This window comes from Rousettus aegyptiacus, unplaced genomic scaffold (assembly GCF_014176215.1).
Source record: "Rousettus aegyptiacus isolate mRouAeg1 unplaced genomic scaffold, mRouAeg1.p scaffold_m13_p_4, whole genome shotgun sequence".
NCBI classification, from domain to species: Eukaryota; Metazoa; Chordata; class Mammalia; order Chiroptera; family Pteropodidae; genus Rousettus; species Rousettus aegyptiacus.
In genome coordinates this window covers 154741856-154768323 of record NW_023416307.1, presented here as the reverse complement: position 1 = coordinate 154768323, position 26468 = coordinate 154741856, and the positions used below count along the sequence as shown (strand labels likewise).

The following is a 26468-nucleotide window of genomic DNA, read 5'->3' as shown; positions in this document are numbered from 1 at the left end:
TGGGGACTTCCACGTAATTGTATGACAAATTGTTCCCCCCAGTAGGCCATCCTAATGGCCTTAAAGCCAAAGTCCTCCAAAAACCCTAATAGGATGGGCCATGTCTTGGCTCCGGTTTGCAGTGGGTAGGCCAGGGTGAGAAGGGCCCAGCAGGGGGCACAAATGGGCCTCTGGAGAGAGCCTTTCTGCTCAGAGGTTCCTCCCTCCGAAGGCCCAGGTATTTGCCAGCGAGGGAGTCTAGACTTGCCCAAGGCTTCGTATGGGTGGGTCCAGGTATAGGCCAGAGTAAAAGGAGGGAAATGTGCCCTTGCTTGTGCACAGCCGAAGTGTCCTCCTTTAACAGCCGGGCTAGGTGTGGTATCACCTCCACTTGCCGGTGAGCAAATAGCCCTGTGTGTGTAGTGGGGGACGGGGGTCAGGTTACTTGGCTTAGTGGTGGCGCAAACCCAGGCCCAGCCCCAAAGGCTGCGCTCTTCCCGCACAGCCAGAGGTGGGGGCCGGAAGGAGGGGTTGGCTGTTTGGGAGTCCTGGGAGTAGGGGCGGTGGGCAGGACCGGGTGCGGTGGGAGAAACAAGGCGCCTAGGAGTTCAGGTAAAGAAAGTTGGAGGAGGCCGGCCACTGGAGCCGGGTATTGGAAAGAGGAAGCCCGGGGTACTGCAGGGCAGAGGTGGTGGCTTGGGAACAGGCGGGGCAGGTGAGGGGCGTGGGTCCCACCCAGCGCTGGCAGGCTGGAAGAAGCCCGGGGCTTGTACCACCACACCTGGGGGTGCAGAGCGCGCCCCGCGTCCCGGCCCGTCGGGTCGCGGGAGGGCTCCCCATTCCGGTTACGGCGCGGAGCGCAGGTGAGGCCCGGCGGGGGCGGGGCGGGTGGGGCCGTCCGCGCTCCACTCCTCTCCCTTTCCCTCGCCGCGACCCGCGTTGCCCTGGCTACCGCCAGGTTGCTGTCTGCCCCCCACAAGGGAGGGGTCGAGTCCCCCGCCCTAGGCAAGTGCGGAGTCCGCGGGGGCAGGAATGCGGCGTCGCGGGCAGCTCGGGGCGCACGCCCGGCTCTCGCGGCTGCTTCCGGCCTGGCCTGGGCGGCGGGCGGGGGGAGGGCGGCCCGGCGGGCGCGGGGGGAAGGAGCGGAGCCGGCCCGGCCGACGCGGCTTTGTCTCCTTTGTTCCCCGCGGTGGCAGCGCCACGGCGGGAGGGGCGGGCAGCGGGCGCAGTTTTCCGCCCCTCGGTCTCCGGGTAACAGCTGCGGCTCCGCCAGACCCACCTCCGGGGGTGCAGGGGGGGGGCCGCGAGGTCGCCGCGCGCAGATCCCGAGCCCGGAGCGGCCGGCGCCCGCCTCGGCGCGCTCATCCCGCGGGGCCCGGCCCGGTGGTGAGTGCGGGGCCCGGGGCCGGGGCGGTGGGCACGCGGCGCTGCGGCGCGCCCTGGGGGGAGGGGCCCGAAGCCTCGACCCCGCGGGGCAGGGGCAGCCCGGGTGAGTGGTGGGCAGCTTCGGTCCTGAGAGTTGGGACCACACTTCTCCGCGCGAAGGAAAAGTCTGGCGGCTCCGCCTGTAACGCGATTGGGAGACGGAGGAGGTGGAGCCGCTCCTCCGCGCCCCCTCCTCGCCGCCGCAGCCTCCGCCGGAGCCGGCCGGCCCCTTCCCCGCCCTCCCAGGACCCCCGGCGGGGTCCCTTCCCTGCGAGTCCGGAGAGGAGGGAGGTGGCTCGAGGAAGAGCCGACTGGGAGGTCGAAGCGTCCTCTCGTGCAGTAACAACAGCCCTTACGGACTGCGCTGGAGGCGGACTGAGCCTCCTGCCACGCTCCCCCAGAGGGAGACTTCCTTCTCCGTGCTCAGACTGTCCTTGGGTCCTCGCGGGTGCTGGGTAAATGGTGGATCCTCCCACCCGACATCAACACACAGAAAACAGGGCGAGCAGGGTGCAGTACAGCACTATCAATGAGTAACTCCTCTGGGTGGACCCAGGACGCCCAGCGGGAGCACAGGAAGGAACGGCTGGTTTCCCACTGCTCATTCCCTGGGACTTGACCCTTCCGCAGGTGTGGAAGAGCAGAGTTTGCGAGCCCCTTCGGGTAGTGAGGACAGCCCCAGGAGGGCACAGGTGGTGCTGGCTCTTTGCAGACAAAAGTTAGGCAGCTTGGGCCCTGCTGCAGACGTCCGAAGTAAGGTGGGCCAGAAGAGGCTTCAGGACAGGCCGGGGCACAGGCAGAGTGAGGCTTCGGCTGTGCGCCTCAGCGAGGCCTGAGGTCTGCAGAGTGGACAGGAGATCCTGGCTGTGCAGGTTGGGGACGTGAAGCCTGGCTGCAGTCCATGGTCTCCAGTCTGCCCTGGCCTGGTCATTAATTAAAGTGGGGCTCCCACACCTTGTCCTTCGAGAGGCCAAGTAGCTTAAAGAACCCCATGTCTCCCCTATACTGGCAAGATTTCCTTAGCTATGAAATTGGGGGGGGGGAGTCATTTCAACATACAAGGAGCACCTGCTTGGTGCTAAACCTGCTTGGTCCAAGTTGCTGGGGCCTCTGAATCAAAAGCCACACTTCTTTCATGGAACCTCAAGTCCAGAGGGTGGAACAGGGAGAAAAGTGGCCTTGGTTGGTGCCACCAATGCCCGGCACACACCATACCACGTCTAATGGTCAGAGCGGTCAGTCTTGCCTTCCATTCTGCACATGGCAAATCAGGCTCAGAGAGCCCATGGCGCAGCTGCAGTGTGCACAGCCACCACAGGACCGAGCAGCCTGGGGGTGGCGGGGACCAGGAAGGCTAGCAGCCGCCGGGAGATGATGGTTGCAAGTCAAGTTATGGGACAGAGAGGGAGTGCACATTCCAGGCGGTGGGAACAGGCTGCGTGACGGCAGGGAGGAGCGAGACAGCTCAGGAACGAGGAGCATGTGTGGGGGAGCACCGGCATGGATCGCATGGGGGTGCTGGAGGATTCGACCTTTATCGCAGGCTCTAGCGTGTCCCAGAGACTCTGCAGAGAGGAATGTGCTCCAATTCCTGTGAAGTGGGAGGTTTGACCGGAGGGGCCGGGGGCTGCTCTGTGGCCTGTGGCAGAGGTCAAGTGAAACAGAGTGCCCGACAAGGAGGAGACATTGTCACGGCCCATCTCCTCCGCCACCAGCTGCCGTCTGTGGAGAAGGGCAAGGGGTGCTGGGCCCTGTTTCGGTGACTGAGGAAGCCTGCTGGGTCAGCCTCCAGCCTCCACCGGCTTGGCCAGGAGCTGTTCCAGTCCTACCCATCTTCCTGCGGGCCACCCAGTTGTGATTTTACATGTGGGGAGTGTCTTGGTGGCTCCCCCTTGAGGGCTGGAGAACCTTGGCACACAGTAGGCTCTGAGCAAATGTTTGTAAGCGGATAAAGGAGTGGATGTTGGTCTGACTCCGGACCCTCTGCCCCAGGCACATCCATGAGCTGGAAGTGGCAGGGTACAGCCGGCAGGAGCTGAGTGCGGGAGGTGGCCTCCGCCAATCCCAGGCAGACGCTGTCTTCCCAGAGGAGGAAACTTCCTTTCCTTACCCCTTGGAAGCAAGGTGGGGGGCTCCTGGGAAGCCCAGCTTTGCCACACTCCTGGGCTTCTCGCCGGGTTCGCAACTCTCCCTGCCACCCCCTTCCCCGCCCCCTCTGGTGGCAAACAGAGGTGGCCTTGTTCTTGCTCCCATAGAGCTGCCCTGTTCTCTGCACACTAAAAATGGAAACCCCCAAGCTATTTCGGGAGCAGTGCCCAGCCCAGCCCGGCCGTGGCCGCGGCTTCCCTGCTTCAGCGGGCTGCTGAACTTCCCTCCAAGCCTTGCGCCCAGCCCTGCTCACTCTAGGGCAGCCTCAGGGACACCCCTTGGGGCCCTTGACTGGGAGGAGCTGACCTGGGTGGAGGGAAGCTCTCCCACAGGCAGAATGGCAGCTGGGTTGTGAGAAGGGCGGAACAGTGTGGCCTGGGCACAGGCAAGCAGAGGAAGTGTCTCCCAGCCTGTGATGTATATGGCCTTGTCCCAGCACTGTACCAACCTTGATGCTCCTGGCAGAGGATGATAGTGTTGCTATGGTTTCGTGGTCCCAGCAGGCCTTAGCTGGGGCCTGCAAGGAGGGGTCTGTGAGGAGAGCAGGCACCCCAGGTCTGGGAAGTTCCTGGGTTTGGGGCCACAGCTGGGCATAGTGACTTCCTCTTAGACAGTCCCCACACCCCCGGGACCCTGGCTCTGCTCTGACCTTTAGGAGAGGCAAGAGTTACACCAACATTCACTTCTTTATTTTCTTACAAACATTTGCTAGCAAGAGATGGCCTGGCTTCCACAGCCCTCTAGGACTTAAGGTTCAAACGAGGGAAGTGTGCGTGAGTCTGTGCTGGTGGGTGTCTGAATTGGGTGGTGGTGTGCGTCCCTTGTAGATGGCTGTGATGTGTGCCCGTGCAAAGCGCGTACCTGTGAGATGCGCATGTTTCTGTGTGTAAGGAGGCTGTGGATGTGTCATCTCCGTGCAGGTATCTGCGTGGGTAGTGTGTGTGTGTGTGTGTGTGTGTGTGTGTGTGTGTGGTGCGTCTGCCTGTGTTTCTGTGTGTTTTTGCTCTGTGTGCACGGATTGTATCTGTGTGCATCTGTTTGCATGCCCGCACCCATGTGCTCGTGTGGGGGTGTGTGCGTGCAGGTCGGAGGGTACGTTTGCTTCCTGGTATGCGCGAGCACGTCTGCTTACGTGCCGGTGGCGGTTTGGGCCCCTGGCCTGGGTGGAGGGTGTGTACCTGGGCGCCTCAGCAGGGTGAGGATGGGAGAACGCCAAGAAGAGAGAAGGGGCTGCAGGGGTGCAGGGCCGTGCTAGGGGCCCGCCTGGGCCCTGCCAGCCTCGGGGCTCCTTCCTAGCTGCCCTTTCCCAGGCCCCGAGGGTTCCCAGTTCTGCCGCCCTCCCCCTCCCTGTGTGGGCTCCGAGGAGGCGTCCCCTGTGGAATGTGTTTGATGGCCAAGGGCCAGGCTGGGCCCAGTTCCACCGGCGGGCCGGGCAGCGGGAAGGGGGTACCTCTGTGCTGCTTCCGCGTGCCTGCAGCCCAGCCCCCGGCTTCACGCTCTGCTTTCTCCCTGGCTAGGTGACTCCCGCACAGGTCATGCTGTTGCCTCCTGACCCGGCCGGCCCTGCCAGGTGAGCCTGACCTCACACCTAGGCATCTGGGAGAAGTGTGACCCTTACTTCTGCTGGGGGCTTTCCGGGATGGGGCCAGTCTTTCAGGACTCATCCCCGGCAGCCTTAACCTCCCTCTTCTGTCTGGCCCTTTGGTTCTGTGCTTATTACCTCTGCATTCCTGCCTGAAAGGCCCTTCGTCCAATTTGTGCCAAGGCCCTGCCCTGCGAGTAGCCCATGCGACCTTGCCCGCCCTCCTCCTTCTGTCCAGGAAACACGTCTGTGAAGAAGGGGCCACTCCCTCCTTGGGGTTTTGGGCCCCTCCTTCCCATCGCCTACTCTCCTGCCCCCTCCAGGCCCTGGTGCCTGGGGATGGGATGTTTCCCACATCTCTGCCCCTCCGACCTCTCACCCTCGGACCGTGCGGTGGGTGACCGGGCAGTGCAGGGTGAGGGTGGAGTGCAGGTCTGAGAAAATAGCGCTGACAGAGAACAGGCAGTGTGGAAGCTTTTAGGGAAGCCCTCCCGATCCCTCGCTGGCGTGTGGTCCTGCGGTCATCCTGGACCAGTGTCTGTGTAAGCCTCGTCCTCTCCTCTGCCCCTGGGTTGGGAGGGGCATCTTGGTAATGGCATCGCCTTGTCCTTCACCGGTGGCCCCATGGCACTCGGGGGGCCACGTGAGCCCCGCTCCACCTCTCTCCCCACCAGGTGACCATGCCTGCCCTTGGCCGAGCTCTTCTGCAGGCGCTCTGGGCTGGGTGGGTCCTCACCCTCCAGCCCGCTCCACCGGCTGCTTTCAGTCCCAACGGCACGCACCTGCAGCATTTGGCTCGGGATCCCACCTCAGGCACCATCTACTTAGGAGCCACCAACTTCCTGTTCCAACTGAGCCCAGAGCTACAGCTGGAGGCCACTGTGCCCACTGGCCCTGTGCTGGATAGCAGGGACTGTCTGCCACCTGTGGTGCCCGAGGAGTGCCCCCAGGCCCAGCCAACAAACAACCTGAACCAGCTGCTCCTGGTGAGCCCAGGGGCCCTGGTGGTGTGCGGGAGCGTGCACCAGGGCGTCTGTGAGCAGCGGCGCCTGGGGCAGCTCGAGCAGCTGCTGCTGCGGCCGGAGCGGCCTGGGGACACCCAGTATGTGGCGGCCAATGACCCCGCGGTCAGCACGGTGGGACTGGTGGCCCAGGGTTTGGCTGGGGAGCCCCTCCTGTTTGTGGGGCGGGGATATACCAGCAGGGGGGTGGGGGGCGGCATCCCTCCCATCACGACCCGGGCCTTGCGGCCACCGGACCCCCAAGCTGCCTTCTCCTATGAGGAGACCGCCAAGCTGGCTGTGGGCCGCCTCTCTGAGTACAGCCACCACTTCGTGAGCGCCTTTGCACGTGGGGCCAGCGCCTACTTCCTGTTCCTGCGGCGGGACCTGCAGGCTCAGTCCAGAGCCTTTCGTGCCTATGTGTCCCGCGTGTGCCTCCGGGACCAGCACTACTACTCCTACGTGGAGTTGCCACTGGCCTGCCAGGGTGGCCGCTACGGGCTGATCCAGGCCGCTGCCGTGGCCACCTCCAAGGAGGTGGCCCAGGGGGAGGTGCTCTATGCAGCCTTTTCCTCCGCTGCTCCCCCCACTGTGGGCCGGCCCCCGTCGGCAGCAGCGGGGGCCTCGGGGGCCTCTGCCCTCTGTGCCTTCCCCCTGGACGAGGTGGACCGCCTTGCTAACCGCACGCGCGATGCCTGCTACACTCAGGAGGGCCGCACGGAGGACGGGGACGAGGTGGCCTACATCGAGTATGATGTCAATTCCAACTGTGCACAGTTGCCTGTGGTGAGTCCCAGCACTAACGAGGCCACCGCGAGGCCACCGGCCAGGCATTCACTGCCAAGCAGCTGTCTGGAGAGTCTGGGAAGCTGGTGGTGGGGTGGGGGCTGGTCAGGTCGACCGATGGTATGCGCTTCCTGTGTCTAGGCGATGGAGGGGGACCTATGGAAGCGTGGCATCCAGGGGACAGAGCTATGCGGGGGGTGGAGGGTTTGGACCAGGCACTGAAGGGGCGGCATTTACGTAGGCGGACTGAGAAGGTGTTTGGGGTTCTGGGCTATAAGGCAGCTCCCTGGAATGTGGGGGAGAGGGGTGGGACCTGTTGTTTTCGGTTCCTGAGCAAGAGGGCAGGCGGGGTTGAGACTTGTTTGGCTTTAGCCTCGGGATGGATAAAAAAAAAAGGGAAAAGCTGCACACGGGGGGACTGAGTCAGCGAGGAGGCAGGGTGCAGGTGAGTGGACTCGGAGATGGTGCAGGCTGCGAGAGACTTTGGCGGAGTCTTCAGGAGAAAGCCGGGCTTGTGCTTACACTGGAGAAAGCAGTTCCCAGGCCAGGGATGGGCGAAGGTGGAGCCCCAGACAGATAGAGATCAAAAGAAGGGGAAAGAGCTACCGAGGACTGTCTGAGGCAGCTGGAGATAAGCCGCCGAGGCAGGGCTAAGGATGTGGCTGTGGGAGATGTTGTCAGGGAAGGCCGGCAGAGAGCCTGGGGGCGGGGACAAGGTTATCCCAGGAGGCCCTGGGGAGAAAACAGAATTCTTCAGGGAGAGCTGGCAAAGAGCCTGGGGAAGATGCTGGGGTTGTCCGGAGGATGGAGCAGCGAGGTTATCCGGGGAGGGCTTTACTGGTACTTCCCGCTGCCTGCAGGACACCCTGGATGCTTATCCTTGTGGCTCAGACCACACTCCCAGCCCTATGGCCAGCCGTGTCCCCTTGGAAGCCATGCCAGTTCTAGAGTGGTCAGGGGTTCAGCTAACAGCTGTGGCAGTAACCGTGGAGGATGGACACACCATTGCTTTCCTGGGTGACAGTCAAGGGCAGCTGCACAGGGTGAGTCCACAGGAAGTACTGAGCCCTGCCCCAAGGTCTGGAGGGGACAGGCTGCTGGGGATCTAGCCTGGGCAGAGCTACCCCTGTGACTCCTGGAGGGACATGGGACCATGACATGCCCCAGCCTCAGGCCGGGCAAGATGCATTATGTTTTTCTTAGGGGTGTGTACTGTTTTCCCGTGATCCCCCACTTCTGTCCCAGGACTGGGTGGTGTGACCTATACATACAGCCTAGGAAGAAATCTACCTGTAAATTGCTTCATTGTCAAGAGATAGACGGCCTTGGGCCTGTGGCCATGGGCTTGGGTCTCAGCCCTTGTGGTCTTTGATCTCAGGTCTACCTGGGCCCCGGAAGTGATGGCCACCCATACATCACACAGAGCATCCAGCAGGGGTCTGCCGTGAGCAGAGACCTCACCTTTGATGGGGCCTTTGAACACCTGTTTGTCATGACCCAGAGCACGGTGAGTGCCAGGGACCTGTCCTCTGGGAGGAGCCGTGGGTGGGGCCAGGGATCCATACACAGGTGAGCCACTGGTGTTTGGACTGCTGACCTCGAGTCCTCTTTGTCGTCATAGCTCCTCAAGGTTCCCGTGGCCTCCTGCGCTCAGCACCTGGACTGTGCATCTTGTCTCGCTCACAAGGACCCGTACTGCGGGTGGTGTGTGCTCCTCGGCAGGTCAGTGCCCTACCGACTCCCAGCCCCTTCCTCGGCCCCGTCCTTGGCCCTTGACTCTCAACCCAGACTCCGGGGTGTCCCAGTCCCCCATTCTGTCCTCCACCCTGGGTACAAGTGTCTCGCCAGAGCACACATAGCCCGATGTCATGGCCCACTTGAGGATCCTGCCTAGGTCCCCAGGATTGTAGGTGTCTCTGCCCCATGAACTGCCAGTGGCCCTGTGAGGGTCACAGGCGGACGGACACTGGCCATTCTTGCCCAGGTGCAGCCGCCGCGCTGAGTGCTCGCGGGGCCAGGGCCCAGAGCTCTGGCTGTGGAGCTTCCAGCCGGAGCTGGGCTGTCTGCAAGTAACGGCCATGAGTCCTGCCAACCTCAGCCGAGAGGAGAGGAAGGAGGTGAATGACCAGAGCGGGCGGCACCCTGGTGGGAGGGTTCTGGCGATGGGTCAACACCTGGGATTTTGGTGACGGGTGTACCACATGCCACATGGCCATTCACGAGTCACTTCTCTTGGGGCCTCACTTTCTGCATGTGTTACTAACCAAGCCCGAGGGTGTTTGTGAAGGCTCTGGGGCTGGTGGCTGCTGGCCTGCCCACGTTGGTTACTCCTTAAAGCATGAGCCCCGATCTGCTGCCCAGTGGCTCAGACAGTGTGTCCTGGCCTCTCTTGGCAGGTCTTCCTTTCTGTACCTGACCTGCCACTCCTGTGGCCGGGGGAGTCGTATTCTTGCCACTTCGGGGAACACCAGAGTCCTGCCCTGCTGACCAGTGCTGGCGTGATGTGCCCCTCCCCAGACCCTAGCGAGGCCCCAGTGCTGCCAAGAGGAGCCGGTGGGTGAGAGAAGGGGCCAGCCCCGGGGCCTGGGAGCCCTGTCCCCTCTTGCTCTAGCTGGTGTGGTTGGAGTGAGGTGTAAATCCAGTCAAAGAGCCCTGAACGAACACCTCTCTGGGTCCCCCCATGAGTCCCTAGGCCCCTAAAGTCCCCATTTTGTGCCCCGTGGAGTATGTTCCCTCAATCCTGGGTGCCCTTTCCCCATTCGGGGTGCTGACCTCATCGTGTGACCTGAGGACCTTGGCGGGGGGCCGAGTGCCCCTCCCCACTCCTCAGCCCTGGCCCTCTCTCCCCGTCTGCAGACCACGTCTCTGTGAGCGTGGAGCTCAGGTTCGGCGCCGTTCTGATCGCCACGGCGCCTCTGTCCTTCTACGACTGCGTGGCTGTCGCTGAGCTCCGCCCGTCTGCGCAGTGAGTCCCTCGCCCTGAACCCCAGGCCCGGGGCTGTCCCGTGGCGACGCCTGCCCCACAGCTGTGCTCCTGCAGGTGCCAGGCCTGCGTGAGCAGCCGCTGGGGGTGTAACTGGTGTGTCCGGCAGCACCTGTGCACGCACAAGGCTTCGTGTGATGCCGGGCCCGTGGTGTTCAGCCAACAGGTGAGCATGACTCCGGGCTGGGCCGCACGGCAGGGTTAGGGTCCCCTCGTAAGGGTTTCTCTGACGGCCTGGGGTCTGTGTGCCTGCCTGCCCACCCGAGGCTCGGTTGTGAGCCCCTGAGCTGCGGTGTGTGACAACTCACCGGAGAAACGCTGCCGCCGTCCCGCCTGTTTCGGGAGAGGACGTTTGTAGCTGAGAGGCGGGGAGGTCTGGGCCTGGAGCCCCACCTCAGCGCAGAGGCCCCGAGCCTGCCCTCCCCTTTTCTCCTTTGGAAAATTAATGGGCTGTTTTTGTTTCTCTTTTCCTTGGCCTCCTTTTCTCTTAACACGCCCTTTGCCTGCCTGCTGCCTGCTCCCGTGTCTGCCTGCTGAGTGGCCCTTCCGCTCTTTCTCTGCCTCCCCTTCAGAGCTCGCTTCTCTCCCCAGCCCCGCCTGCAAGAGATGCACCCACCCCCTTCCCACCTGTAGCTCCCAGGGCCACGGTCACCCCTGCTCCTGACACCCTTCCCATGAAGCCTGGGGTCCCTTCCTCAGCCACAGCTTCGGACGTCCCACCTGGGGCCAGGCCTTCCCCGCTCCACCCCTGGGGGCCACGGGCGGGCCCCAGCCCCACACCTGCCTCAGCCTCCACAGAGTCACTGCTCCATGAGGAGCCTGTCCCTCCCAGCCTCCCGGACAGACCTGGCACGGCTGTCCCTGCTCTCACTGACTTCGGACCCATGGCCACACCCGAGGACCTCTTGGCCTCCCACCCGTCACCCTCAGATGCAGCGGCACCGTCCCCTGCCGCCCCTGGCCCCGAGGCCTTCCCCTCTGCGGCACCCCTAGACCAGCCCCCCAGCACTGCTCCTGCCATCACTTTCCCAGGGGCCGCTGGCTCCACGAAGCCCACTCTGGACTGGCTCATGAGAGAAGGCGGCGAGCTGCCCGAGGCGGACAAGTGGACGGGGGGTGACGCGCCCGCCTTCTCCACTTCCGCCCTCCTCTCAGGTGATGGAGACTCGGCCGAGCACGAGGGCCCGCCCGCCCCCCTCATCCTCCTGTCCAGCCTGGACTACCAGTACGACAGCCCCGGGCTCTGGGAGCTGGTGAGGCCCGGCCCAGGAAGGGGGCCTCGGGGGCGGGGAGCGGGGCAGGCGCAGCCCCTCGCTCGCCCTTCGGTCCTGCACTGGCGGGGAGGGGGCCGGGCGGGGGCTGCTGTGTGGGAGAGAGGAGCCGAGGCGGCGGGGCGAGCCCCATAGCCTGCCTTGCCCTTGGTGCCTGCAGGAAGAGGTGAACTGGGGGGCAGGCGCCTGCCCTTGTGTGGAGAGCATTCAGGGCTCCATGCTGATGCCGGTTCGCGTGGAGCGAGAAGTCCGGCTGCTGGCCAGGAACCTGCACCTCTTCCAGGTGAGCGCGTCCTGCTCGCAGGTGCCGCTGTGGCCTCTTTGGCTGTTGGCAAACTATACGTGAGCCCTGGGGAGTGAGAAGAGCACATGGCCCCGGGTCTCTGTTTCACCCAGGCGCTATGCTGGGGGCCGGTGGGGCCCGCCGGTCCTGGCTGCCCCGACAGCCGTGTCCTCCACCCTCAGGACAGCCCAGGAGACAGCAATGAGTGTGTGATGGAGCTGGAGGGCCGTGAGGTGGTGGTGGAGGCCCAGGTCGAGTGTGAGCCGCCTCCGGATACCCGGTGTCGTGTCACGTGCCAGCGGCACCAGGTGCAGGTCATAAGCGCCTGGGCGGGCAAGGGCGCGTGGCCACGAGCTGGCTGCCGACTCCAGCGGGCCGCGCCACACTCCTCCCAGCTCAGGCCCTGACCCTGTGACCCCTGGAGTCTTGGTGCTCCCCCTCGGACCTCCGATCCTGCGTCCTCTGGGGTCCCTGCATCCCGGCTCTGACCTCCCGCCCTCTAGCCCCACGGGTTCCCTACACTCCATTTCCGCCTCTTGATTCTGTGTCCCCGAGGGGTCTCGGTAGCCCTGACCTCGGACCCCGTGGCCCTATGGGGTCCCTGCACCCTCACTCTGACCTCTGACCGTGTGTTCCTGTAGCGAGTCATTTCGGTCCTTTCTCTGAGCGCCCCTTTCCTGGCCTGATGCCTCCCCTGGCCCTAGACTCTGACTGGATTCCCACTTCTGCAGCTCAGCTACGAGGCTCTGCAGCCGGAGCTCCACGTGGGGCTGTTTCTGCGTCGGGCGGGCCGTCTGCGCGTGGACAGTGCCGATGGGCTGCACGGTGAGCCACCTGGGGCTCCTGGTACTGGCCGGTGGCAGTAGGGCTCCTCCAGGCCTGCCTCTCACATTCGCCCCTGCCGCCCCCAGTGGTACTGTACGACTGCTCCGTGGGACATGGAGACTGCAGCCGCTGCCAGACCGCCATGCCCCAGTACGGCTGTGTGTGGTGCCAAGGGGAGCGTTCACGTTGCGTGGCCCGGGAGGCCTGTGGCAAGGCGGACACCGTGGCCACCCAGTGCCCTGCGCCCCTCATCGACTTGGTGTGTGGAAATGCTGGGGCGTCCCTTCCTCACTGCTGCCCTTAGAGGGGAGATGGGCTGCTGTGGGCTCAGGGGGTCCAAGGCGAGGAGGCTGGGGCCATCCCTTCGTGCTGCCAGGGGTCGACGGGCGGAGCGAGCAGTCCTTGTCCTGGAACAGGTGGCTCCACTGACTGGGCCTGTGGACGGAGGCACCCGTGTCACCGTCCGGGGCTCCAACCTGGGCCGACACGTGCAGGACGTGCAGGACACGGTCAGGGTGGCCGGAGTGCCCTGCGTGGTGGACGCGCAGGAGTACGAGGTCTCCAGCAGGTGAGCCGGCTGGGCCGACGTGAGCAGGGCGCACCTGGTGGGCGCTGTGGTTGGCTTTCTTGCTCAGGGCCGCCCCTGCCCCCACCCCCTTTCCTTGGTTCTGGTCACGGTGCCTCAGTGGTAGGGTTCCTGTCGTGCATGGACCTGCAACTTCCTGGCCTGGGCTGCCGGTGGGGGCGGCCAGTCCTGGGCCTGGACCCCAGCCACTGCCCAGAGCCGGCAAGTGGCTCTGCTTCCTGACCCCACCTGTGTGTTGTCACTGGCTTTCTGAGTACCCTTGGAGGTAGTTGTGGTAGCAGGGGGCTAATGGGCAGGCTACCCCAGAAAGCAGACTGTGGCACACCTGCCCCTCTGTCCAGTCCCTGGGACCCCTGCTGTGGTCTCAGGGTTTGTGGCTCACGGAGGTTCTGGCTCGTGATAACCTGGCTGGCAGTTGCAGGGTCCCCAAAATGCATCCATGGGACATCCTCAAGGAGATATCCACTGGCAGTGAGTTCCAGCCCTGGCCGAATGTCAGGGTTACCTGGACAGTCTGTCCACAACACCCCCAGAGCAGGTCCTTACACTCAGCCACGGAGCTCTGAGGTCTGTGGGCCCGTGTTAGGACGTGGAAATCTGTGATTTAAACATGGCGTTGCTAGAGCATGTAGTTTTTCTCCTAAATGTGTTATGACTGAGAACTTTCGGTGACTGTCTAGACTGTTAATGATTCTAGAACCATGAGGCGAAAGCAATTTATGAAATGATTTATGAAATGATGAAAATGTGTTCTGGCGGAAGCCTCTCCTGGGTAGTGTACACACCTCAGAGGATTTGCAGTGACTGTGACCGTGTCACGGAGTCAAGACACTGCAGGCTTCACACTCTGAAGCTTACTTTGCCCCGAGCTTCTGTTTTCTGGCCAAGAACCAGCATTTTCTTAGATCGCTTGCTTTCCATTCACGTTTATGCACAGCCTTAACTAGAGGCGTTCGGGGACTGTTTTTCACCACTTCGCAGGTGGTGCCGTGCACACGGTGACGGCCGGCCATTGGGCCCACTCACCGGCTCAGTAACTCACCCCACAACCAGCCTTCCGCGGTTTCTTTGTACATTTGTGCCACACAGGGAAATTTCTCTGTGCGAGTGGGCTGTGGGGCGGGGCTGACGGATTGAAACCACGGATGTTAATTCCCAGATGCCAGAGCCTCCCTCCTGGTGCGCCCTAAGGAAGTCCCTCTGTCAATCTTGTGGAGGGCGGGGAGTGGGGAGGCCGTCTGTTTGGGGGCAGGGAGGGGCCGGCGGGTCGGTTCGAGGGGCCTTTGGTACGGCCTGGCACTCCAGCCTGCCCTGTGCCCACAGCCTTGTGTGTATCACGGAGGCCAGCGGGGAGGAGGTGGCAGGCGCCGTGACAGTGGAGGTGGCAGGAAGAGGACGCGGCATCTCAGAGCACGACTTTGCCTACCAGGTGCCTGACCGCTGAGCCCCCCCAGCTGCCGATGGGCCACCCACTCTTTTGGTCCCTTCTAGCCCATCTGGCTTCACTCCCCTGGGCTCCCCACCCCAGGGCCTTCTTGTCCGCCTCGGGCCCCCCACCGCTCTGTTTTTTTGGCCTGATGCCTGTCTGTCTCTCCCTATGCTCCTTCCCATAGGACCCAAAGGTGCATTCCATCTTCCCATCACGAGGCCCCAGGGCTGGGGGCACCCACCTCACCCTGCACGGCTCTAAGCTCCTGACTGGGCGGCTGGAGGACATCCGAGTGGTAGTTGGAGACCAGCCTTGCCACCTGTGAGGGCCACTTCCTCATTCAGCAAAACTCCGTGCACCGCGAGGAGAAGGCGGGGGGGGGGGGGGACTGGGGCGGGCAGAAAGCGGGCGAGGGCCAAGTTTGCTCTGTCGGAAAGTGGACAGACCCTTCCGAAGCCAGGGCCGTGGTGGGAACGCAGCTTCCAGGGGCCCGCGGAGAGGGCAGTCAGCACCGAAGGGGAGTGAGCTGGGGCCCGAGTGGGTCACGTGTCCTGGGATCATCCCTCTGCCCCTCCCGGCCCCCTCCGGCCAGCCTGGCCTGCCTTCCACTCCTGCCTCCCTTCCCTAGGCTGCTGGAGCAGCAGGCGGAGCAGCTGCAGTGTGAGACCAGCCCCAACCCCGCGCCCGCCACGCTCTCTGTGGTAGTGCGGTTCGGGGCCACTGAGCGGAGGCTTCAACACAGCCAGTTCGAGTACACGTTAGACCCCAACATCACCTCTGCCGGCCCCACGAAGAGTTTCCTCAGGTGTCAGGCCAAGGGCGTGGCCGCGTGGCCTGCGGCAGGGAGGTCTTTGCAGGGCTTTCTTGCTGATGGGGCAAGGGAGGGGCCACGGGGCTCCGGCCTGGGGATGAGCTGCCTTCGCTGGGACTGGGCTGTGCGTTGAAGCCTGGTTCTCATCAGCTATGAGCGGCTCACGGGCTGTGTTGCAGTGGAGGACGCGAGATACGGGTCCGTGGCCAGAATTTGGATGTGGTGCAGACGCCGAGAATCCGAGTGACTGTGGCCCCAGGAGCGCTTCGGCTGGACCAGGGGCCTGGCCGGAGGCGCCGCGTGATCCCGGAGACAGCATGCGCCCCCGGAGCCCTCTGTGGCGGTCATCACGTAGGACACCGTGGGCATCCCCGCCTGTCCTGGGCGAGCTGTCGTCCACCTCTCCCCTGCGCCCTGCCCTGTGGACAGCCGTGGGTGGCGGGCACCATTTTGCTGGGCCCCCTCTCTGCACGCGCCCACAGCTGACCCTCCCCTTTCGTCCCTCCTTCTGCCGCAGTTCGAGGAGCCGTGCCATGTCAACTCCTCCCGGCTCCTCGTGTGCCGCACGCCTGCCCTGCCGAGCCTGCCCGACGACCCCTGGGTCCAGGTGGAATTTGTCCTGGACAACCTGGTCTTTGACTTTGCAACGCTGAACCCCGCACCCTTCTCCTATGAGGTTAACCCCACTCTGCAGCCCCTCAACCCCGAGGACCCCACCGCGCCATTTCGGCACAAGCCCGGAAGTGTGCTCTCCGTGGAGGTACGGCGCCTGCTCGGACGTGGCGAGACCCGAGACCCTTCACTCTGCTGGGCAGTATTGCTGGGTGCGGTGTCGGGGAGCAGGGGCCGGGGCATGGACCTGGCTCCTCACCTTTTGGGAGGAGGCTGGCGGCGGGGTGCCTGGGTCCTGACGCTCCATGGCAGGCACCTGAGTGACAAAATGTAGATGATTTGGCAGACACGACAGGTGCATAGCATGGTACACAGGTGCATGGGCTGATGCCCGTCTGACAGCCTCCTGCGGACACGCACTTGGCATGTGTTCTGACACATGCAGTAGGTGGGCATTCTGAAAGGCCATAGATAAACAGACAACCTGTCACTGGCCCGGTGGGCCAGCACACATAGTAGGGGCTCTGCTTCTGTCAGGAAACTGGGCAGAATTTGGGACTTTATAATTTCCAGACTTTGACCTCTGGAGAAGTTAAGACTCGAGGAAGAAGGATAGGGAAGGGCAGAGAAGGGTCGGGGTGGAGGTGGCACCTTGGAAGACACCACAGGACTGTCATCCACGTGCAGGGGGAGAGGTGCTGAGGCTCCTGCTCCTAGGGGTGAGTCTCGGGACCATCCCCCGACATCTGGGAAGACAGGACCTGAGTGACCACCAGCTCCTCCTCTCAGGGAAGAGTTCTGAGTGATCGATCAGTGACCCCGTGTTCCAGGGAGAGAATCTGGACCTCGCGATGTCCAAGGAGGAGGTCGTGGCCATGATCGGGGAGGGCCCCTGCGTGGTGAAGACGCTGACCCGGAACCACCTGTACTGTGAGCCCCCAGCGGAGCAGCCTCTGCCGCGGCACCACGCCCTCCGCGAGGCACCTGACGCTTTTCCCGAGTTCACGGTCAGTGGGCAAGCCCCGGGCTGGGCCAGGCATGGGGCATGCGCTGAAACCTTGCTCACAGGTGGCTCCCCATGCAGGTGCAGATGGGCAACCTGCACTTCTCCCTGGGCCACGTGCAGTATGATGGCGAGAGCCCCGCGGCTTTTCCCCTGGCAGCCCAGGTGGGCTTGGGGGTGGGTACCTCTCTCCTGGCTCTGGGAGTCATCATCATTGTCCTCATGTACAGGTGGGTGCTGCTACATGTGGCCAGGTTGGGGCAGGGAGCGGGGTGTGGCTGGATTGGGAAGGGGCAGACTAGACCAGGCGTCTACAAACATTTCCTGTAAAGGCCAGAGTAAATGTTTTAGGCTTGTGGTCTGGGTCTGAGTTGCAAGTGTCCAGTTCTGCCATTATAGCACAAAAGCAGCCACAGACAGTATGCAAACACATGGGTATGGCTGTGGTCCAATAAATCTTTATTTACAAAAACAGGTCATGAGTGTATTTGGCCTGGTTATAGTTTGCTGATCCCTGGGCTAAATTGTTCTGGGCTAGACAGGACGTGGGTGACCGTGACTTGTCTGGGCTTGGGACAGGCTAAATTATCCTGGCCGAGGCCTTGGCTTGGCTGGGCATGGCTGGGTCGGACTGCTGGCCTAGGCAGGCCTGGGCCAGGTGGGATCTGCAAGGGCTCTGGCCTCCTCTAGCCCTTCCCTTCCTGACCTTGGTGCTGAGCAGAAGGAAGAGCAAGCAGGCCCTGAGAGACTATAAGAAGGTCCAGATTCAGCTGGAGAACCTGGAGAGCAGTGTGCGGGACCGCTGCAAGAAGGAGTTCACAGGTGAGGCCGCGGAGGAGGGGCCCCAGGGCTCAGCCCAGGCCAGCTCCCAGCCACACGGGACGCACACCGGCTTCTCTGCTCAACAGACCTCATGACGGAGATGACGGATCTCACCAGTGACCTCCTGGGCAGCGGCATCCCCTTCCTTGACTACAAGCTGTATGCCGAAAGGGTCTTCTTCCCTGGGCACCAGGAGTCGCCCTTGCACCGGGACCTGGGTGTGCCTGAGAGCAGGCGACCGACTGTGGAACAGGGGCTGGGGCAGCTCTCCAATCTGCTCAACAGCAAGCTCTTCCTCACCAAGGTGCAGCCCCGCCCCTGGCCCCGCCCCTGGCCCCGCCCCCGCCCCACACCTGGATTCTGGCCCTGCCCTGCACCTAGCTCCTGGCCCCCACCCATCCCGCCCCGCCCCCTCTTCCCCTCTCAGCTTCTAAACCACCTCTTCCTGCCACCCGTCCCTCTGTCCCTCTGTCCCTCTCCGGCGCCAGTTCATCCACACTCTGGAGAGCCAGCGCACCTTCTCCGCCCGGGACCGCGCCTACGTGGCCTCTCTGCTCACCGTGGCTCTGCATGGGAAGCTCGAGTACTTCACCGACATCCTGCGCACCCTGCTCAGTGACCTGGTGGCCCAGTATGTGGCCAAGAACCCTAAGCTGATGCTGCGCAGGTCCGTGTGGGTGTCGGAAGCGGTGGGGGCCGGGTGGCTGTGGACAGCTGCAGCCGGGAGCTGCGTCAGGACCTCTGGGGCCCCGGGGTCTGCCGAAGAGAGTCCCACAGCCCCATCTGCTGACCCTGCACCTCCCAACCCCCCTGTTTCTGTCATCCCAGGACAGAGACGGTGGTGGAGAAGCTGCTCACCAATTGGATGTCCATCTGCCTCTACACTTTCGTCAGGGTGAGGGAGGCAGAGGTGGACGGGGCTGTCCTCTGGGGCGGGGCGGGGCGGGGCTCCGCAGCCCACACGGCCCCCAGCACCCACCCCTTCACAGCCTGCCTACTCCCGTCCAGCATGTGCTCCGTCACCTCAAGCTGTCCGCACCTGCATCTCGTCCGGGGCGGGGCGGGGTGTCCTGTACCCCTCTGCCCCATGCCTCTCACCTGTCCCAGGGCCCTAACTAACTCCCTGCTCGTCCCCCAGGACGCGGTGGGGGAGCCTCTGTACATGCTCTTCCGTGGAATTAAGCATCAGGTAGACAAGGGGCCAGTGGACAGCGTGACTGGCAAAGCCAAATACACCCTGAATGACAACCGCCTTCTCAGAGAGGACGTGGAGTACCGTCCCCTGGTGAGGGAGGGAGCGTGTGTGCGCACGTGTGTCGGTCGGTGAGGGCGAGGGTGGTGAGCGTGTGCGATTGTGTGAGGGTGTCTGTGTCTGGGGATAGAGCCAGCCTGACCTTGGGCTGGCAGTGGGAGAGAGGCCTTTGAGACTAGCTTAGCAGGATAAAAGCTTGAGGCCCAGACCTGGGGGATAGGGCCTCCAAAGGTCCCCAGGCTGGAGATACAGTCAAGGTGACCGCAGCCAATCCAGTCCGGTCCTGGCCCACGTCCTTGCTTTGCCAGGAACATGGCCTCAGTGTCCTGCCAGGGATGTTGTGCCCACCAAACTGGGAGCCACCCTGGCAGACCTGCCCATCACATCCCTCTGGGTTCACTTTCTCCTTAGTGACCCACCTGAGGTTCCCTTGGGAAAAGCCCAGTCAGGCTCTGCCAGACCTGTGCCTCTCTGGCTGGCAGGGACTTCCCTCACGTGCCTCAGCCTGACCAGCTGAGCCAGGAGCCTGGGGACCCGAGTTACGGGGGCCGAGAGTTCACTCGCTTTTTCTGTCTTGCACCCCATAGATATTTCCTAGTGCCCTATGCGAGGTGCTGGGGTCACAGAGTGGAGGGCACCGTTGTCCCTAGGGGAGGCAGGCAGGTGAAGAGACAAGCATTAGGGACTGTTCGGTGGTCGGTGGTCGGGGGCAGCGTCTTCCTCGTGGGTTGTCTCTGCCCTTGGCCTCGTGCTTTGGTCGTCCCACATGTGGCCTGAGCCGTGACTCCTCCCGTGGTTCCTGTGTAGACCTTGAATGCTCTGTTGGCTGTGGGGCCTGGTGCAGGAGAGGCCCAGGGCGTGCCTGTGAAGGTCCTGGACTGTGACACCATCTCCCAGGCCAAGGAGAAGATGCTGGACCAGCTCTACAAAGGAGTGCCTGTCACCCAGCGGCCAGACCCCCGCACCCTGGACGTCGGTGAGGGCGGAGGCGAAGGGTGGCCTGGGGACGACCTGAGCCAGAGTTAGGGCTGGGCCGGTCCTGGAGGCAGTTGTCGTCCAGTAGGGGTGGGACACCGAGTTGGCAGAGCTGGGCTCTCCAGGCTGACCTCACCTGGTGAGGGGCATCTGCTTCTGATCTTTGGGGATTTGGGATGGGGCTGCTGCTGTCCCTGTGGAGGAAGAGGCAGGTTCCACTTCAGGAAGGGCGTCCTAGAAGCCCCGGACCTCATCCCACCTTATCCTTGCAGAGTGGCGGTCTGGGGTGGCCGGACACCTCATTCTTTCTGATGAGGATGTGACTTCTGAGGTGCAGGGTCTGTGGAGGCGCCTGAACACCCTGCAGCATTATAAGGTGGGAGGGGCGGGAGCTGGGGGAGGGGCGTGGGGGGATGGGGCTGGTGCAGGGGTCACCGGCTATTGTCGGCAGGTCCCAGATGGAGCAACTGTGGCCCTGGTCCCCTGCCTCACCAAGCACGTTCTCCGGGAAAACCAGGATTATGTCTCTGGAGAGAGTGAGTTCCCCCCTCCCCGCCACGGCCCTTGGCCCTTGCTCTGCCCTGTCCCCAGTAACAGGTGAAAAGCCTCTGGACCTCAGGGTGGCTCGTGTCTATACCCCTTCCACCCAGAGAAGCCCTCCGCCAGGTGCCCCCAACCCTGGGCATTGGCCCGACCCTGGTGCCCAGGGGAGGGGGCACCCGATGAGGGGTGACAAGCCTGGGAGTCTTGGCACAGGGACCCCAATGCTGGAGGATGTGGACGAAGGCGGCATCCGGCCCTGGCACCTGGTGAAGCCAAGCGAGGAGCCAGAGCCACCCAGGCCACGGAGGGGCAGCCTGCGGGGCGGGGAGCGCGAGCGAGCCAAGGCCATCCCTGAGATCTACCTGACCCGCCTGCTGTCCATGAAGGTGGGGCGGGGAAGGACAGGCGGGGGCGTCTGACACAGGCTGAGTGCCGCGAGGCGGCCGGGCCGGGGCCGAGGCGCCCTTGCTGACCAGCACCCCGGTCCGTCCCCGCCCCCCCGCAGGGCACTCTGCAGAAGTTTGTGGACGACCTGTTCCAGGTGATCCTCAGCACCAGCCGCCCCGTGCCCCTGGCCATTAAGTACTTCTTTGACCTGCTGGACGAGCAGGCCCAGCAGCATGGCATCTCCGACCAGGACACTGTCCACATCTGGAAGACCAACAGGTGGGCACGAGGCCGGGCGGGCCAGGGGTGCGGGCTCTCCTCCCCGCCTCCGCAGCCCGCCCACCGGCCTCACCTGCCCTGCCCGCAGCCTGCCCCTGAGGTTCTGGATCAACATCATCAAAAACCCGCAGTTCGTGTTCGACGTGCAGACGTCCGATAACATGGACGCGGTGCTCTTGGTCATCGCGCAGACCTTCATGGATGCCTGCACCCTGGCCGACCACAAGCTGGGCCGGGTGAGCGGGCCGGGTTGGCGGGGACACGGAGGCTGTGGGGGGGGGCTGGGGCAGCGTGGTCCGAGAGGCTGGGCAGAGCTGTGCGTGCACACAGGACTCCGCCCTTTCCTGAGAGGGTCCAGGAGGAAGGTCAAGGGAAGAACTGTACCTCCAGGCCTCAGGCCCCAGGCCAGGCTTTGATGGGGGAGTCCTGGGTGCCAGCCCAGGGGTTCCTGGGAGGTGGCTGTGTCTCAGTATTAAGGATGAGCAAGGACAGGGGTTGCTGTGCAACCTCATGGTGTGGCAGGGAGGGGAGGGGTGGGGCCGCTAGCCGAGGGCTTACCCTGAAGGGGAAATGGGAGCCACCGAAGGCCTGGGAACGGGCTGGGGAGGCGGGTGACTGTCACACCTGAGAGTTAGGTGCGGCCTCTGGCAGTTGTGCAGTGGGCGGACTGGGGCCCTCCGGAGTCCAGGGAAGGAGCTCTGTCCTTGGGAAGGACAATGGCCAGGTTCAAGATGGGCAAGAGGGTGCAGGAGCTGTGGGTTGGATGTGGGTGATGAGGAAGCAGAAGAGGTCACGTGGCACCCCTGGGCCCCTGTCTCTGGTGAGCTCACGCTCGAAGGAGGCGAGCCCAGGGGTGGGGGTGGGGCGCCAGGTGGTTTCCAGGTGGAGAGACAGGATTCTATGATCTCAAGGCAGCTCCAGGCCGGGTTTGAATCCCGAGGGCGGTGGAGGTGTCCGCCTGTGAGTGCAGTGAGTACAGGGTTGGGGGTGCCAGGCACGGAGGGGCAGCTAGCTGGGAAGCGGAGAAAATAAGTGGCCAGGGCCGGCTGGTAGCACAGCGGGCGGGGCTGTGTTGTCACCGTGGGCAGGGCCCGGAAAGGCCCATGACAGCTGGGAGTCACCTGTGCGACTGCTCAGCAGCCAGCGGGCAGGTGGATGATCCTGGCCGAGGCCCAGGCTCTCGCAGGTGTGAGAACGGGGCTCTGCTTAGCCCCGTGCTGGCACAGTTGCCCCGCGACCTCCTGAGAGGTGTATCTCTAGATCTCCATGAAGAAACGAAATGGCCAGCCCCACTCCGTAGTGCTGCCTTTCAAGTGCCGCGTTTGCTCTGCGTGCTCTCCTTGCTCTGCCTGCGAGGCACCGAGCACCGCTGGGCCATGGCGGGACCCAGGGGCCACCTCCATGGTGGACACTGCCGTCCCTTCCCAACGAAACTGCAGATGCTTCCTGGGCAGCTCAGCAATAGCCAAACTAGGAATGCCAAGCGTCCCCCCGTGGAGAGCTGGCGAGAAGGCAGCGCATCCTGCCTGGGGCCCGAGGCTCGCCTCCCTGCCTCGGCCTTCCAGTCGCGTCAGGGCAAGGTGGCAAGCAGGTCCCCGGAACGGAAGCGTGCTGCCCCGAGCCCACCGCTGCCAGGGCAGGGCTGGGAGTGGACCGTAGTTTGGTGGAAGAGGATACGTCCTGCATGTGTTACAGTCGTGGGCTCTGAGCTGAGAGACTTGCTTCAAATCTCTGCTCAGCTACTCAGGAGTGACGTGGTCTGGGCTATTCATTTCCTGGCTCAGTTTCCTGATTTTAAAATTACGCACATGGGAAACGGACGGGGGAAGCAGCCCAGGGCTGCCCGCGGCGCTACCCCCTTCCCGCCCTGCATGCCAGTCCCCTGCTGCATCCAGGTGCAGGCATGCGGGCGGAGCTGAGAAACGACCTTGGAGTAATCTGGGGTGAAGTTCAAGGGCACATCGGTGGAAGGGAGAGAGTGGAGGAGGCCATTGCAGAAGGAAACGGGCTCGGTGCCCAGCCGCCCCGGCTGCCGGGGCCTGGGGGCCATTCCTGGCAGTTGTGACTTTTGGTTTTTAAACTGAAACAGTGCTGGGAAGTTGGGACAGTTGGTCACACTCACGGGGCCTCTCATCCTTTCCCCTTTCACTCCTTGCCTGCTGGCACCCAGGACTCCCCCATCAACAAACTTCTGTATGCTCGGGACATCCCCCGTTACAAACGGATGGTGGAAAGGTAGGGGGGCAGGAAAAGGGTCCGGGGGGTTGGGGTGGGCAGATGGGTGGGCGATCACGGCAGAGGCCAGGGGTGGGCCGGTGGGGGACGGGGGAGTAGGCGGGTTTTCCCAGCAGCTGCTGTCTGCATGATCTCTGGCAGGTACTATGCGGACATCAGACAGACTGTCCCCGCCAGTGATCAAGAGATGAACTCCATCCTGGCCGAGCTGTCCCGGGTACGGCCCTCTCCCCGCTCCTTGGGTTAAGCGCCGCCTCCTGCTGCCAGAGTTCCGCCCCCTTCATGCCGCTCTTTTGCTGGGAAGACTTCAGAGCCGCCACGGAATGTTCCGATGGCCACTTGCAAAGACCAGGGTTCCCAGCTTTCATCAGAGGGCAGCAGGGGTCTTGTCCTGGTAGCTGCCGCCTCGCCTGACTCAGCCTGGCTCTGAGGTGCCTGCAGGCCCGGTCGGAGGGTCTGTGGACGACAGCCCCAAGGCGGTGAGGTGGCCGGGATCCAGCCAGGACCACCCAGGTCGGCCTGCCGGTGCCTTCCTGCTGCTCTGCTTCTCTTGGGGGTGTAGACGAGCCACATGTGCTCCTGAAGCAGCCCAAACATCCAGCCCAGGGAGCTCACGAACAGCGTTTCTGAAATGATGGTGATAACGAGGATAACGGCTGCACTGATAACGGCAGCTGTGCCTTCGGGGTGTTGCTACACGTGGGGCGCTTCGATTATCAGATACTCATTCGATCCCCATAAGTGCTCCACGAGTTAGGTGACATCAACTCCACTGACCTCAGGAAGGACTTGATGAAGGTCAGAGCAGAACTGTGGAGTCACAGCCTGAGTGACTTCTCTCCCGCTTGGCTCTGCGGTCACCTGGGGTGACAGAGGGTCCCAGCTAGAGCCTCAAGGGGCAGAGAGGCAGGGCCCAGTACAACCGCAGACCCTGCTGAAGCTGCAGACCTGGGATCTCTCCACCAAGGAGGCCCCCTTGTCCCCAGCGGGGCGTGCCTGGCCTGGGATCCTGGTCTGTAGGGGGGCCCTGCTTCCCCACACAGTGCCTGTCCCTGCCTCTGTCTCCCAGGTCCCTTTCACCCCCAACCTTTCCCTAGGTCCTAGGCACCCCTTGTCACTCTCCGCTCTCTCTGTCTTCCCTAGAACTACTCTGGAGACCTTGGGGCACGAGTGGCCCTGCACGAGCTCTACAAGTATATCAACAAATACTATGACCAGGTGGGCAGCACCCCGGACCCCAGCTCGGGGCTGAAGAGGTGGATGTGAGCGGGCATCTGGCCCTGTAATTCGCATGGGGGCCTTTGGGTGTCCCCGCCGCCCACACAGAGTAGGGGAGAGCCTGGGCCCTGGGCTTGGGACGTGCTCTTCAGCATGCCTCCTGGTATTGGCTGTGTTCTTACCTGTCCCCACCCCCACACCTGGGCTCCTCAGCAGGTCTCCCAGGCGTGGTGGTGGTGGTGGGCAGCTGGGTGGGTTCCTACCAGAGCCTGGAGACGGGCGTGTAGGATGTGCTGGAAGGGTCACCCAGATGCCACCTCTGCCCCGACCTTGCCTTGGCTCAGACCCTTACCTGAGCCCACGGGTGGCAGTGTGCCATGCATGGCTGCCCCTGCGGGTGTGGGCCTGGCCAGGCTGCACGGGCTGCCAGAGAGGAGAGTCCAGGCATCGCACCAGTGGGGCACAGTGGGGCTGGTGAGGGGTCCCGAGGGATTCCTCGGCTGGGCCTTAAGATCAGAGCACCCACCAGTCAGCCCGCTGAGTGTGCGCCAGACTCGTCCCCTAGACATTTGCTGGGCACCAGGGATGTGGCCACTGCTGTTCAGAGATAAGGCGCCTGGAGTGAGGGCGGTCACTCAGCAGGGCGCTGCACCGTGCGACGTGTGGGTGCCTGCTCTGAGCGGTGTGTGCCCCGGCGTGGGAGGCAGGAATGTGTGACGCACCTCGTTCCCTTGCGGAGACGTGGCCGGCGAGCCCCTCCCAGGCCCCGCCGCTCCCGCTCTGGCAGCCCTGCGCCGTGGTTCGCGCGTGGCTCGTGTTTGGTCAGTATCCATCTCCCCACCTGTGAGCCCCACGGGGGCAGGATCCCGCCTGGCGTCGCCGGGCCCCTGCTCCTCGCCCAGCACCTGGCACACAGGAATCCAGGAAAGGCCTGCTGCCGGCTGGGCAGGGAGCCAGGGCGGCCGGAGCGGGGCTTCCAGGAGTTTCGCGGGCAGGAGGCCAGCGTGGCGGGTGGGGCCGGCCTCCACGCCAGATGATTTTCCCGGGGGAGGTGGGTAGTTGTCACTATGAGAATCTCAGTTCCCTCCTCACCAGTCCTTAAAAACCCACAGTGCCTTGTCGGTATTCTCCCCTCCCACTGGCGAGGTCCTGCGGTCACGCGGGAGGTAGGGAGGTGGCACCCCCAGCTGTGCTCCGGTCGGCACCTGAGGAAGCCCGTCGACGTTAGCCGAGGCGGCGAGCAGGCGGGGGGCCCCCGCTGAGGGTGTCGGGGCCTGTGTTTCAGATCATCACCGCCCTGGAGGAGGACGGCACGGCCCAGAAGATGCAGCTGGGCTATCGGCTGCAGCAGATCGCAGCGGCCGTGGAGAACAAGGTCACGGATCTGTAGGGACCCGGCGAGCCCCGCTGTTGCCTCGTCCCCTCCTGAGCAGCCCTGGGACCTCGAGGGGACAGACCACCTTCTTAGATGCCTGTAGTGCCTGACAAGCAGAGTTAGTGGAAGGTGGCCCCCGGGCTCCCGGTGGCTCTGGCCTAGGCCTTGCTGGACTCACCTCGTGGGCCTGGAGCCGTGAGGCCGATGGAATGGTACCCCGCCTGCTCCCCAAGCCCAGTGACCCTGGGGGCTGTTTCCTGTGTGACGTCAGTCTGCGGGGAGTCGAGGACTGAGGACTTCCAGAGAGTGGCTGGAACGGCCTCGACCCCCGGGGAGATGGTACTGGACATTGGCCTTCACCCCACCGGGATCCAGAGAGGAAGGAAGAGGGCCCCACTTCCTGTCCTGACCTCCTCCGTCGGCCCTGACCTCAGTTTAGCTGCCTCTGGCCTTGTTGCTGCTGCCACGTTCCTAGCTCCGAGGGAACGCCCTTCCTAGGCCACTGCAAACTGACCGCCCCCCGCCCCCAGCACAGTGGGCTGCCTCGGGGCCACCCTGCGTCAGAGGCAGCCAGTGGTGGGGGACATCTGCGGCAGGGGGGTCTTGGGGAGAGCGGTGGCCACACTGACCCAGCTCTTCATTAAAGGATAACACACTG

General features: G+C 63.6%; 1 protein-coding gene across 10 annotated transcripts; it reads left to right on the top strand.

The window, feature by feature from the left end:
- Positions 1–250: 250 nt before the first annotated feature.
- On the top strand, positions 251–26468 carry PLXNB1 (plexin B1). Of its 10 annotated transcripts, XM_036218973.1 has the most exons (39): positions 1134–1365; positions 5070–5122; positions 5809–6120; positions 6844–6921; positions 7782–7964; positions 8300–8428; positions 8543–8643; positions 8906–9038; positions 9318–9474; positions 9778–9886; positions 9962–10070; positions 10477–11157; positions 11336–11458; positions 11641–11766; positions 12190–12283; positions 12370–12542; positions 12700–12851; positions 14193–14298; positions 14483–14619; positions 14927–15103; positions 15289–15460; positions 15627–15869; positions 16552–16728; positions 16806–16954; positions 17446–17546; positions 17633–17850; positions 18035–18213; positions 18375–18441; positions 18685–18831; positions 19606–19774; positions 20046–20149; positions 20225–20309; positions 20530–20702; positions 20822–20982; positions 21071–21218; positions 23153–23217; positions 23359–23434; positions 24361–24435; positions 25721–26468. In XM_036218973.1, exons 3-39 carry the CDS (start codon positions 5815–5817, stop codon positions 25823–25825), a joined length of 5688 nt encoding a protein of 1895 aa, XP_036074866.1. In that variant the 5' UTR covers positions 1134–1365; positions 5070–5122; positions 5809–5814; the 3' UTR covers positions 25826–26468. The 10 variants fall into 10 exon arrangements, with proteins under 10 accessions (XP_036074858.1, XP_036074862.1, XP_036074861.1 ...); XM_036218965.1 differs by lacking the exon at positions 1134–1365 and adding an exon at positions 251–376 and having other exon boundaries at positions 5809–6921; XM_036218969.1 differs by lacking the exon at positions 1134–1365 and adding an exon at positions 570–591 and having other exon boundaries at positions 5809–6921.

Coding starts and splice junctions, on each gene's coding strand:
- PLXNB1 (XM_036218965.1), top strand. CDS start 5,815: ATGCCTGCCCTTGGCCGAGCTCTTCTGCAGGCGCTCTGGGCTGGGTGG. Junction 6,922..7,781: donor ACTGTGCACAGTTGCCTGTG/GTGAGTCCCAGC, acceptor CGCTGCCTGCAG/GACACCCTGGATGCTTATCC. Junction 11,158..11,335: donor GCCCCGGGCTCTGGGAGCTG/GTGAGGCCCGGC, acceptor TGGTGCCTGCAG/GAAGAGGTGAACTGGGGGGC.